This window comes from Anser anser, assembly GCF_964211835.1.
Source record: "Anser anser genome assembly, chromosome: 10".
Taxonomy (NCBI): Eukaryota; Metazoa; Chordata; class Aves; order Anseriformes; family Anatidae; genus Anser; species Anser anser.
The window spans coordinates 1,381,212-1,393,595 of NC_139730.1; the positions used below are offsets into that span (position 1 = coordinate 1,381,212).

General features: G+C 59.0%; 1 protein-coding gene and 1 long non-coding RNA gene across 4 annotated transcripts; one reads left to right on the forward strand and one right to left on the reverse strand.

Moving 5' to 3' along the window:
* Positions 1–474: 474 nt before the first annotated feature.
* Positions 475–10,899, reverse strand: PAQR5 (progestin and adipoQ receptor family member 5). Of its 3 annotated transcripts, XM_083850657.1 has the most exons (11): positions 10,826–10,899; positions 10,699–10,731; positions 10,234–10,534; positions 7,983–8,035; positions 7,411–7,581; positions 7,114–7,241; positions 6,841–7,046; positions 6,167–6,293; positions 3,148–3,244; positions 2,650–2,791; positions 475–2,482 (listed from the first exon to the last, which is right to left on the reverse strand). In XM_083850657.1, exons 5-11 carry the CDS (start codon positions 7,459–7,461, stop codon positions 2,235–2,237), a joined length of 999 nt encoding a protein of 332 aa, XP_083706783.1. In that variant the 5' UTR covers positions 7,462–7,581; positions 7,983–8,035; positions 10,234–10,534; positions 10,699–10,731; positions 10,826–10,899; the 3' UTR covers positions 475–2,234. The 3 variants fall into 3 exon arrangements, with proteins under 3 accessions (XP_083706783.1, XP_083706785.1, XP_083706784.1); XM_083850659.1 differs by having other exon boundaries at positions 10,230–10,534; positions 10,699–10,839; XM_083850658.1 differs by lacking the exons at positions 10,234–10,534; positions 10,826–10,899 and having other exon boundaries at positions 10,699–10,781.
* Positions 10,900–11,065: 166 nt separating this feature from the next.
* LOC310905068 lies at positions 11,066–11,963 on the forward strand. Its single transcript, XR_014588754.1, has 2 exons — positions 11,066–11,206; positions 11,638–11,963. It is a non-coding gene; the product is annotated as an uncharacterized lncRNA (long non-coding RNA).
* The last annotated feature ends 421 nt before the right edge of the window (positions 11,964–12,384 follow it).

Consider the following 12,384-nt stretch of genomic DNA (forward strand, 5'->3'; position numbering starts at 1 on the left):
AAAAGTTAGATCAGCAGACTGCAAGTGTGGTAAAACGCACTTTGAATACCATTATAGTGGTTGGTGTGGAATGCTAGAGTTCAACATAAATTAAGATTAAGTTGAAGAGTTTACACAGCAAACAGGCTCGGGTTGGGCACGGAGTTCAGAGGTGAAAACCAAAGAGGGATTCCAGCCAAAAAATCGCCCTGAAAACCTTTTCCAGGGAGAGCCGTATCATGTACATCGCGTACCTATTGAGTCTGACCCTCCTTCATATCTGCAATATCTGCACTGTTGATCAGTGCAGTAAAACCTCAGCTGAAGAGCAGGGTAGTGATGCTCTCTTAGCTTTGTTCCTAGTGGTAACAGTGGCGTTTGTGGCTTCAGGCCGGCGTGCAGCTGGTGCAAGGCCCCGGTAGAGCGGGGTTTGCACAACGTACAGGGAGTGCAGCCGCAACAGAACAGCATGTTCCGACAGATAAATATCCTGTATTGTTTACAACTTGACACAAAGCTTTTATTTCTTTATGTGAATAAAATGAAGTACATTGAACAGCTTTTTGAAGGCCTGTCTCCAACTGAATAAGAAATCTGGCTTGGCTATGCTGCTCCAAGATCATACCACATCCACTCATCTGTTGTGTAAGGTGTGCGCTGGGCAGAGGGTCTGTGCAAAGGGCTGCAGGGTCCGGAGGGATTGTGGCAGTATAGAATGTAGTGCTATATTTTCAGTGTGGTTTTCCTGCAAATAAGTTCACCTCAAGAGCACCAGAGAACTTCCCAAATTCAGAAGTTAAACAAACAACTAAGAAAAAAATTAGAGTAATTAATGTAAAGTTTACAGAGCTTAAATCATGTCTTGCAGATAGAGCCAGATTCCTCTCCAGTTACACATACACACAAGGTAAATAAGCTTTGCAATTATTAGCAATTATCTCTGAAGTGATTATTTTCACAGACAGAAACGGAACTATCCAAATCAGGTTAGAATACATCAGTGCCATAGTTATATTAGTTTCCTCTTTTAATGAAATAAAACTTTTGAATAAACAATTACGTTCCAGTGCTTATAAATATTAATATAAATCTTGGTCAGCTTTCAAAAGAAAGTTTGCTTTCAAAAGACTTAGTTGTCCCATAATATCTTTAACGAGCCATTGTGTTGTCACTCAAAAGTGCATCTAGTATACCTTGAGAGAGGTAATTATACGCGAAACAAGTCACACACCCGTATGATTATCAAGGAGCTTGATAACATTCCATAGCAGTCGTCTGCATCACATGCACCTCCTGTAAGGTATCGGGTAAAACCAACGTGACAGCCTCATCGGAAGCGTCCCCAAAGCCCTCAGGAGCTCTCCTGGAGAAGAAGCGATCCCTTTTGGCGGGCTGCTTGCGCCGTGGAGCCCAGCCAGGCACGGGCACGGCCCCGTTGCTGGAGCCGCCAGCCCCGGGGGAGCCGCAAACACTTTTCTGTGCAAGAGAGACCAGAAGGCAAGGAGGGGCAGAAGTGCCCCCAGCCGTAGGGTGAGAGCTGAGTTCTTGCACGGAAATTCACTCCCCAGGACTCCTCTATGCACTGCAGTTGGACAAAAAGGGCTGTTCTGGAGGAGCATCCGCATGGAGAGATCCCTTGGAGTAACACTTTCCGGATAATTATCAAAAATAGCTATTTCAGTAAAATTTAAAGTGTAGGCACGCCCTGGTCTCCCTCAGTCCCATATCGGGTAGGCACTTGGGTTTAGTGCAAGGCCTCTGATATCTGAGTTTTGGCCTCCCAGATGACAGCACCTGCAAGGTGAGGGCCCTGGGCTCAGCGCTCGGGACGCGGCGCACAGCACGTTCCCTTCCCTGCCATCGGGGTCTGCTTCAGGACCAAGCCACCAGCAGGGACACTCGTACCCCCGGTGCTCCCCCCTGCCCTTGCCTCCCCACGTCCTCCATAAGGCAGAACCGATGAATGCCTATTGCTTTGGAAAGTATTAGCACTTATCTCCCTTTTGCAGGAAACGTTAAGATTATTTTAAATATTTCTGGTGGTGAGAGACCAACTTGATTAAAAGCATTGCATAATCTGTTCCCAGCTTTAAAGCTATATGTACAAAAAACAGTGCAATATGTTCCGCTCTCGAGAAACCATAAATAAACTTTTTCTCCTAGAGCGTACGCAGATAAACTCCTCGTTCATCCCATCCACGTGCTGTTTAGGCTCTGGCCTGCGGAGCGGCACGGATGCCACCTAGACCCGAAGCCTAGCACCCGTGCGGCTTGTCTTTGTGCCCAGGCTCGGGCATGAAGCGGAGGGACGCGGAGCAGAGCCCGATGACGGCCAGGCCGATGGCCATGCAGGTGCCCATGGGCACCAGGGTCTGCAGGGCGGAGGGCAGCAGCGAGGTGGCCAGCAGCCGCTCATGGCGCTCGCTCATGTCCATCATGATGGCTTCCATCTGGAAGTGCGTGCCCAGGATCCCGCACACGTGGAAAACCTGGTGGCTGTGCCCTGCAAGGAAGCCAGAAGCACTGGAGAAACTCCCCAGGTTTCCCTCAAACACAACCGCGGGCTCGGCAGGCCTCCGGCGTGGGAGCCGTCGCCTCCTGGCGTCGCGTTTTTAAATATTTCTTCTGCTTAACGAGCAAGCAGCGCCAGCTCGGCCTGCCGGCACTCACCGATGTAGTCGAAGTGTCCCGGCGCGAGCCTCTCCGGCAGGTGAGTGGCGAAGATGAAGCAGGTGAGGAAGGCGAAGGCGGTGTGCTTGTAGTGCAGCGCGACCGCGGGCTCGGCGCAGCTCCGCGCGGCGCACAGGTAGAACTGAGCAGGAGGGCAGCGGCGGGGGAAAAAGGGAGAGCACCACGTTCCCAAACATCCCATCGGCTGCCCCCGCCCCACACCTCCCGTCTTCCCCCACCCCAGCAAAATGCCCACCCCGCGCCGCTGACCCGGCGACTCGCAGCCTTCAAAGAATGCCGCGCTTTGACCGGTGCAGGAAAAAAATAACCAAATCTCTTTTCCTGCAGGAGTTTGTTTTCCCTTTTTAAAAAATAAATAAAGGCGGACGTATTTTCCCGAGTATTCTCAGAGCGAGGCGGAGCAGCTGATCTTTCCAACCCTGCAGCAAGCGAAGGTGCGGGCGCCGCGAACGCCGCCCGCCGGAGCCTCCTACGTACCCTGTAGAAGAGGGGAATGCTGTCGAAGAGGTAGGGGTACACGAAGGCCAGGGTGCGGGACGCCTTGCTGAGCCGCGGCCGCTCCACCTCCAGGAACCTGCGGGAGAGCAGAGCAGGCATCTCGCACCACGCAGCGGGGCAGAGCCGGCTGCTGCAGGCGCCGTTTGCCCCTGTTCCCGTTACTGAATCGCACCTGAGCTGCGGCGGGGCGCACGGTGCCCTCGCCCGTTATTAAAAAATCACAAACCGGAGGGGAACGACCGCTCTGCCTGCCTGCCTCCGCCTGTAGGTATGGTTTAGGGTGTACCAGGAAGCAGCTTGGAAAACAATCGTTTTTGCACCATCTTTTCGTGCCTGATTTGGCTTCTTTTACCACTGTTGCCCACCAGCCGCTGAGAACAGGGCTTGTTGTTAAACAGCTGCTGCCCCTGCACTTTCTAACTGAGTTTTTACTCTCGGTTTTTAATCCAAGCTTTCAGGGTGCAGGAATTCCCTCTTTGCTTTGGAAGGCGTCGCGGGTACTGCAGCGTTCCAGCTGCATTTGTGGATGTTCGCTAACTAAGCAGTGTTGCAGCGTGTGTCTGAGGTGCACGAAATGTCTCCGCATGCTTCTTTTTTACATCCTGACAAGACTTTGCAAGCGTCACTTCAGAGAATGCACGGAGAAAGTTACTGAAACCAGAAAGTAAATTAATTTAACAAGTTACTTTTTTTATGAAATCCCGGTTATAATGGAGCAAGAAGCCTGTGGGTTATATTCATAGTGCATATGAGGAGGAAAGCATGTGTCTGGGTGGGGAATAATATTCTGCATTGTGTTCCACAGGAAATTAATGCTGTTGAAATGTTGGAATAGCTGAAATCATGAAATAATTGAAGACTTAGATCCCCCACAAAAAAAGAATTATTAAAACTGGAGGAAGAGCAGCAGGGCCGCAAGCCAGGTGCCGAGTCCCCAGCCTGCTCTCGCCACCCGAGGAGCACAACTCGGATGCAATCTGGAGGCAAAAAGCCCACGGAGAGGCGCAGGGCAGGCACCGGGATGCTCCTGACCACCACCCGTGGGCAGCTCGAGCCCAGCCCCTGCCCGCCTGCCAGAGCCACCGGATCTATTGGTATGACCCCAAAAACGTGTTGAAAGCGCATCAAAGACAATAAATGCTCAACAGCTGCCAACTGCGCACGGGCTTTCATCTCAGTCCTCTCCCTCTTGGCCTTCTGCCACGGCTGGTGGCTCGCTCAGCCCTGGGAGGGAGGCGTCCGGCCGATGTCAAGACGCCTCCTGCTCTGTTTTCACCCCTTTCTGCACTACCCCCCGCCGCGTTTTCCTGCTGTGGTTTCCCCGCCTGGCACTGCTCTCTGCTCGCCCGCTTCCATGCCCTCTCCTTCGGCCAGGTCCGGGCCCGAGGGGGCCGCGGGTGCCGGCGGAGCCCCCGGGCGCAGGGCCAGGCGGCGGGGGGACACTGCCCCATTCAGCCAGCACGGCGCGGCTCAGGCGGGCTCTGTTCTCCCCATGAAAAGCCCATGCAGGTTTTTCTGCTTTCCTGCACAAGTCGGCGGGGAAATGCCAAGCCCACAGGCATGAAAGGAACCTTTTGTGGGGCTGCTCATCCCGCAGGGCGGGGAACGCGGGCGGGCGCGCGGCGAGGGGAGGTAGCGTCGTGCAAAGGGCAGGCACCCTTATTTCACTCCGTCTGCGTGGGTTTCCCTGCTTGGTGACTCCGTGTTCTTAGGGCAGAGGTTAGGGGCTCGATTTCGGGTCTGTTCCCTGCTGACGCCCCGCCTCGGGGTGGCCCCAGCGCGGCCACTGTTGCCTTTTGCTGATTTTTTTTTTGTGCTGACATTTGACGGATTTTTCTACTTCTCTAACAAAAATTCCCGAGTCCCTAGGATCTGCAGTTCTGTCGTGTATCAATAGTTGTGTGGTTTCGACAGAACTGTACTTAAAGTTTCGTAGCTGAAGGATGCTGACAATTACATTTGAGGACGAAGAATTAAAATAAATCCTGGTTAATCTGGAGCTGATCTCAGGTTGCTGATATTTCCTGGTGGTAAGTACGAGGGTTAGCACATGGTCAGCGGGCTTCCTTTGCTAAGCCCCTCTAATGAGACCATTAAGAGACGCACAAAAATAAGAGGGGAGGAAAGAGAGGGAAAGAAAGGAGAAAGAAATGAGGACAAAATACCCAGCCTCAGCTGGCACGACCCACAAAGGGACCCAGGAGCGACCCTTGGTTTTGCAGTACTGCTCAGTACTGCTGCCACAGCTCCAAACCCTCTGTCCCGCGGGGCTACCCAGGTAACCCGCAGCCCAAAGGGCGAGCAGATCCTTCTGTTCCCGGCACAACAGCGGCCAAAATCGCAGGACCCGCAGGGAACACCAGGAGGTACGAGTGCTTCGCACACCCAAGCCTTCGAGGAGGTACCGACCACGAATGATCTGGAACCAAACTGCAGCCGGAGACCCAGCACAGCAAGCACAGCTGGAAACCATCTGAGTACTTTAAATATTTTTTAAGAGTTATTCAAAACAAATTGTCCAAGCCGGCTCAGGAGCAAAACACCACACACGTAACGCTGCCCCTGCTTCAAAAATAACGCAGCTGGCTGCGGGAGGTCGAGGTTCCTCCGCTGCAGGCCGGTGGCACGCAGACACATCCGTGCACACGCGGAGCTCATCCTCAAAATGCAGCACGTGCCCGTGGCTCGGAGCCGCCCCGCTCGCAGGTGGCGGCAGAGAAGCCGCAGCCCAAGCACGGCTGGAGCTGTGCCTCCTCCTGCCACACCACGAAAACACCTTTGGCACTTCCCCGAATTAAAGCTGCTCCGGTTGTTTTCATTTCTGTTTGCCAGCCTGCCCCAGTGCCAGCAACACGGAGCAAAAATCCTCTTCTTCCCATTTCCCGAGCGCAAGGCTCAGGTTGTTACAATAGAGCCAGCAGTTCAAAAGCTTCATTAATAGCACTAATTAATGATTATGCTGTAGCGATCGCGGCAGATAAAGCAGAAGGCACCGTACCTGGAATAGCAGGACAGGCTGGTGCTCACCACGGTGTTGAACACGGCGATGGGGACGTAGCAGTGGTGGAAGGTGCTGCTGACCCACTCGGCTGGGAAAACGTACGCTGAGTACGCCAGCGCAGAACCTGGAAAGGGAAAACGTACCGGGAGGGTGCTGCTGCTGCTGCTCCCCCCCCAGCTCCCACAGGTTACCGGCTTCCCTGCCATCATTTGTCTTTGATGTGTTTCTTTTTTCCCTTATTCTATTTACCTGGAGCACCGCAGAGGGCCACGCCACCAGGGCTCTGCCCCGAGGACAGCCAGGGATTAAACCCAGCCCCAAATCGTTATTTACGGCGGTGTCACGGGTGCTTCACGTCCCCCCCCCTGCTCTGTGATCACCGCAGCACTTTGTGTCACGCGGATCCATGTCCGAAATGTCTCACTGAGCGCGGCTGGAGCCGCCACGTCCCACCGAGCGCCCTCCCTCGCCAGCACAGCAAAACCCCGGGCACGGGGGGGTGAGCGGCGCTGCACCATCCCCATCCCATCGCCAGCCCCGGCTTCACCTGGCGCCAAACCCCAAACCCCATTTCTTCGGCTCTCGGGCCGGATGTGCTCTCCAAAACCACCCGCACCCCACCGAAATCCTCACGGGCTCGCCGCCCCAAGGGTGACGCCACCCGCCCTTACCCAAGCTGTACATGCTGAGCGCCGCGTAATCGAAGAAGTAGCAGATGTGCCTGGCGCGGGTGGACATGGGGCTGAAGGTGTGGGCGCAGCTGGAGGCCAGGGGGTAGATGCAGCAGGTCAGCAGGTAGGCGAGGAGGGGCCAGGCGTGGGGGTCCCCCGGGCCCCCCGGCCCCCGCAGCCGCCCCACCAGGGTCCACACGAAGTACCTGCGGGCGGAGGCGGTGAGCGTCGCGCCCGGCGCGTCCCTGCCCGACCTCCCCCGGCGGCACGTACCAGGCGGGCACGAAATGCGTCCAGATGTTGAGCGTTTCGTTGGTCATTTGGAAGACGCTGAGGAGGCAGTCAGCCGCCGAGCTCCGCGGGGGGCGGTACCCGCAGAGGATGCCCTGCTCCTGGTAGCCCTGCAAGGCAAGGAGCGGTGGCGAATCCTCCCCAAAGAGCCGGACGGGCAGTCGAGGTGCCAGGGTTCAGGATCCGGGACCGATGGCCACCCTGGCACGCTGCTGCCGCTTGTCACCTCCCCAAATCCCACCCAGCCTCGGGCTTAGGGGCAAGGAGCTCCGCTCTGACCTTAGGCACTTGGTGGATGCTGAGCAGCCGGGGTAACTTGAGGCTCAGCATCGTGCGGTCGGGACGGCGGCTCCGAGGGACGACGTCGGCTCGGCGGCCTCGGGGACGAGCCCCGGCGGTGCCTCACACCCTGCCTGGACGCATCGCTGCCCGGCCAGGCACCAAGTGGCACTGGGGAGGTAAAAGGATGGGGATGTGGCTGCCCCGTGACGGCCAAGGTGATGTCCCTGTGCTCCGGACGGGTGGCCTGGGGGGCACAAGTGTTCACAGGGACGCGGTCCCAAACCCGACGGTGCCAAACGCTTCTTTGGGGGGGGGGGTTCCATGGTGTGGATACTGGGGCTGGGAGATGGCACCCACCCCTGCAGGGGTGGCCTGGCAGCCAGCCTGGGGCTTTGTGTGGGGACCCCCCATTGCCACCCGTACCTGGGAGGAAAAGGGGTGAATAGGGCAGGGACAGATCACCCCAGGGATGTGGGGGGATGTGGGGGGGTGCCCGGACTGGTGCCCCCACGTGCTCCCCACCAAACACCCCGGGGGCACGGAGCAGCCACGGCGTCTCCAGCACTTACCCACTGATGGCCCCAGCAGCGCCGCCGCTCCCCTCTCCGCCTCCACCCCTGGGCTGTGAAACCAAGGTGAAAAAAGGTCCGTTTTGGGCAAAGAGCAGCACCGAGGCAGCAAGCAACAGCCCTGCTGTTTGCCCCGCTTGTGCCCGTGCCTCCGCTCCCTCCACGTAGCTCCAGCTTCACCGAACGGAGCTGGTGGCAGCTTCAGCACAGAGGCACTGCAGGGTCCTGCCCCAAGCCCCTTGCTGCCCTTCCCCACCCCTGGCACTGCCCTTCCCCACCCCTGGCACTGCCCATCAGCTTCACCTGCCCGTGCCCTGCCTCTGTGCATCCCACGGGCATGGGGAACACCGTGGCATGTGGGAGGCGGGAGGTGCCCGGGGAGGGCAGCGGCTGGGAGGTGGTTAACAGAAGGGAAAAAATTAACGAGGCAAGAGAGCAATAAACCTGACACAGAATAAAGTTGGAAATGCCTTTGGTTAAAGATTAGACTTCAATCTTTAAGACCTTCTCCTCGGCTGCTGCAGTACCGGCAGTGCCCCAAAGCAGCCCACCCGTCCCCCAGTGTCCCCTGTGGCTCCTCGCCCCGCGCAGCCCCCAGGGACCCCCTCCAGACCGCCAGGGGCTCGGAGAAGCAGGGCCCTCGCTGCTTATTTGCATTCCCCACCAGCAAAGGCCACCCTGGCACAGAGCTCTGCCTGTTCCTGTCCCCGTGGCACGTCTGATATAAACACAAATGAGGGCGACAATGGGACGGAACAAAAATACTTTCTCTTATCTGGGCGAAGGCGCGGGAGCCGTGCGAGCTATGCGGCGAGGTCGGCGCCCAGGCACGCCGCGGCTCTGCGGGGTCGCAGGGTGCAAACCCGGGGACAGGGACAGGGGCAGGGACAGGGAGAGGGATGCCCAAAGCGTCTGCACCCCGGATGGAAGGAGAAGCCCAGCGCAGGCGTGGCGGCACACCAGAGATGAGGAGATGAGCGCAAGGTGCCCGAGAGCCTCCCTCTCAGTGCACGGGGCAGCACCCGCCGCGTTCACAAGTCCTCCAAGCTGGGAGCAGCACGGGGTGCTGCAGACAGGCCTGCGGGGTGACAGTGACCTCGGCAAACCAAGGAAGCGATGGAGAAACGCGGGTCCCCGGGGACAGGGACTTGGCCCCTGGCAGCCGGGCTGCTCCCCGCTGTCCCCGCGGGGGCCCTCGCCCTCCGCCCGCAGCTCCCGTGCCAGCCCCAAGCACGAGCCTGTGTTTTTAAGAGCAAAATGAGTCACCCGAAATCCAGGCTGCGTGAGCAGCCCGGGCACACCCTGCAGTCCCATTTCTTCCCGCTGCCTCGGCTGGCTTTTTTCGACGTGGGCAGCGTCGCCCCTGCAGCCGCGGGCAGGGGCAAGGCAGCGGCTGGCGGGACGGCCGCGCATCGAGCCGCGACCTCTGCGAGCGGCGGCTTTCGGAGCAGCCGGTTACGAACCCTGGAGGCTCACCCAGCTGGCTGCAAACACACCCTCCTCCTCCTCCTCCTCCTTCTGCTCCTTCTCCTCCTCCTGCTTGTCTTCCTCCTGCTCCTCCTCCTCGTCCCCACGGCCACGCACGAGCCCTGTACCCGTCCCTGTCACCGCATCCGCCCTGCACGCGCGTGAGCCCGGAGCCCAGCAGGATGCGGCCGCGTATTTCAGTGGAGGGAAAAATATTTTAGCTGTTAATTATTAACTTTTACGGCTTCCTTATGGCCGCACGGGAGAGGGACCGGTTGAGCTGCAAAACAAGCGCCCGGGCCCCTTGGGGTGCTGCTCCCCAGGGTGAGCATCGCGGGACGCGCCGCTGCTGGCAGGCCGTCAGCTGCTCCGGCGCGGAGACAAGCGAGCAAGTTCAAGTACACGCACAAGCTCAAGGCTCTCCCAGACAGCTGAGACTCAGGCACGTGCGTGAGCTCCTTGCAGCCCTGGCGCTCCCACCCCTCCTCGTCCAGCTGGTAAAAGGCTTCGGGATGCAACTCGTACGAACCGCAGCCACGAGCGGCAGCGGCAAGGCGCCTCCCCGGCAGCACCGCCGCTCGCCGCTCCTTCCCACCTCCGGCTGCCTACGGCACGCGTGAGAAGCTCCCGGCCGCCCCGCGCACCCCACATCACACAGACCCCGTCTCCCCCCGGCTGGAAACCCCCCCCCCAAAGAGCCTGAGCACAGGAGCACGGCCGGCAGCGAGGAGTTGCCAAAAGCTGCTGGAGGCAAGGAAAGAGGAGCGAGTGTGCCCGTACTTACGGCGCTGCTGCCGGCAGCGGGCTGGGCGCTGTGCGAGCGCCGGAGCTGTTACTCATCTGTGTACAAACACAGCCCGCATGGCTGGGCCGGGGCCGGGCAGGCTCGCGGCTAGGGAGGCGAGGCAGGAAGGGCTGGGGAGCTCTGCCAAGAGCCGGGCTCGCAGCAGGCACCGGCAGGACGGGGACGGGGACAGGAGGGTCCCACCCGGGGACGGTCCCCGCTGGGCGCAGGGAAGGACGTGCGGAGGTCAGCCCGGCCGGCTGCACGCCGCGATTAGGAGCGGATTAATTCTGGCTCGTGTCTTGGTGGAACAGGAAAAAAAAAAAAAAAAAGAAAAAAAAAAGAAAGAAACAACAAAACAAAACCGGAAATTGCTGCGGCCAAACTCCGTCGGATCGCGCTCTGGATCGGCTTCAGTGAGGCCGTGAGGAAGCAGAATAAGGGCAGGAAAAAATATTAACTCACAGGCTTCTCCGTGCATCTTCGGCTCCCAGGGCCCTTTAGCACCGGAAAACACCAGAAAGTTGCTTAACTGTCTCCAGGGAGACCGTAAAAGTTAAAACCGTCACGGGGATGGGGAGGGAGGTGCTACCAGGGAGAGGATCCTCGGCCCACGCCGCGCAGCGTCGCTGCCCTGACGGCTCCGTCCCCGCGCTGCACGGGGCCGCTCCCGCAGCCGCATGCGAAGCCCGGCGCGTTTCCCCTTCCCCTCCATAAAGCCTCTTTTTTTTTTCTTTTTTTTTCTGTGTCCCGGGCAGCCGCGAGCGATGTTTCACAGTGAGCGGAGGGTGGGTTAAGGGCTGTGAATCGCTGCCGAGCGATGCGTGGCCGTTCCTGGAAGCAGCCAGCAGAACCGCGTCCAGAAGGAACGCATCGGCCTGAGAGCCCCGGGGAGAAGGGCTAATGGTGGTTTAAATCGGGTCGTTTTACACCAGCCCTTCCCAAGCCTGGGCAAGGAATTCCTCCCGTGGAGGTGAGTCTGTGCCAGCAGAAACCGGTGCTGGGGAGCTGGACCTAGGCAGCTCTGGGTTTAGGAACACCCCTTCGCCCAGATGAACGGAGTAACGCCGTCCCCAGGCAGCGCAGGGAAGGTTTCAGCTCAGCGCAGCGCCGAGGGGAGGCTGGAGCGGGGATGGCGAAGCCCTTGAGACGTTTTTCCAGCCTTTCTGGCGAAGCAGCACAACATTTGGATTTGCTTTGGGAGCACGGGGAGGATGCGGCCGTGGCCGGGCTGGGCGCAGCCACGTCTGCCTCCAGCTGCGGAGCCCCCGGGGGACACTGGGGCCACCGTCCCCAAGGGGCCCAGCGCAGCGGCGCGCAGCCGCCCCCCGTCTGCCTCCCACTTTTGGCATTTAGCGTGCGTTTTAAACCATTTCCTGTGCTTCTGCCTCTTTTCTCCTCCAGACCATTTCCTGGATGTTTCTCCGAGGCGTCCCCAGCCCGCTGGGACCCTGCGCCCACGCCGCCTTCAGGGGCAGCCCATGGGGCACGCAGGATTTGGGACATCTCGGGGGGGAGATGCCCCCGCCTCGCGGTGCCCCCGTGCTCCCCGGGGTGCCCAAAACCCAGCTTCTCCTGGGTGGCACCGTGCTGCCCCACAAGGACCGAGGTGAAGATTTCTTCTACTCACCCCCTGCCTGCCCGGGGCTAAGCCGGAGCCGGTCAAATGAGCCGGAAAGGATGAAGTCCGCTGCTGCACCGTGATAAACCCAGGAAAAAAAACTTGAAAACGACTCCTGTTTTTTTTTTTTTTTATACGATCGCCGACACGAACCTATCCAGCCGCTCAGCCCAGCGCTCTGCTTATTAGCGCTGGCAGCGGGGAGCTGCTCGCTGCCAGCCCTTCCACCTCGCAGCTCTGCCTTAACGGCGCTGCCAGGGGAGGTTTCGGTCGGGAACTTTGACCCCGCGCCGGGCAGCGCGCACCCGCACGGCGATGGCACCGGCCCCGCAGGCTCCCTGCTTCCCAGCCCCGCTCACGACGTCGGCCCCAGCCCCGTGCCCGCCCCGCAGCCCAGCCTCGTGGTCCCAAATCCGGTGGGTTTCGCCCCGCCGTGCTCGGCAGGGCTGCGGCAACGCAGCGAAGCCTTCCGGCAACTGGTGCAGCCAGTTGGAAACCAGTGGAAACTTCCCAGCTGTAAATGGTGTTTT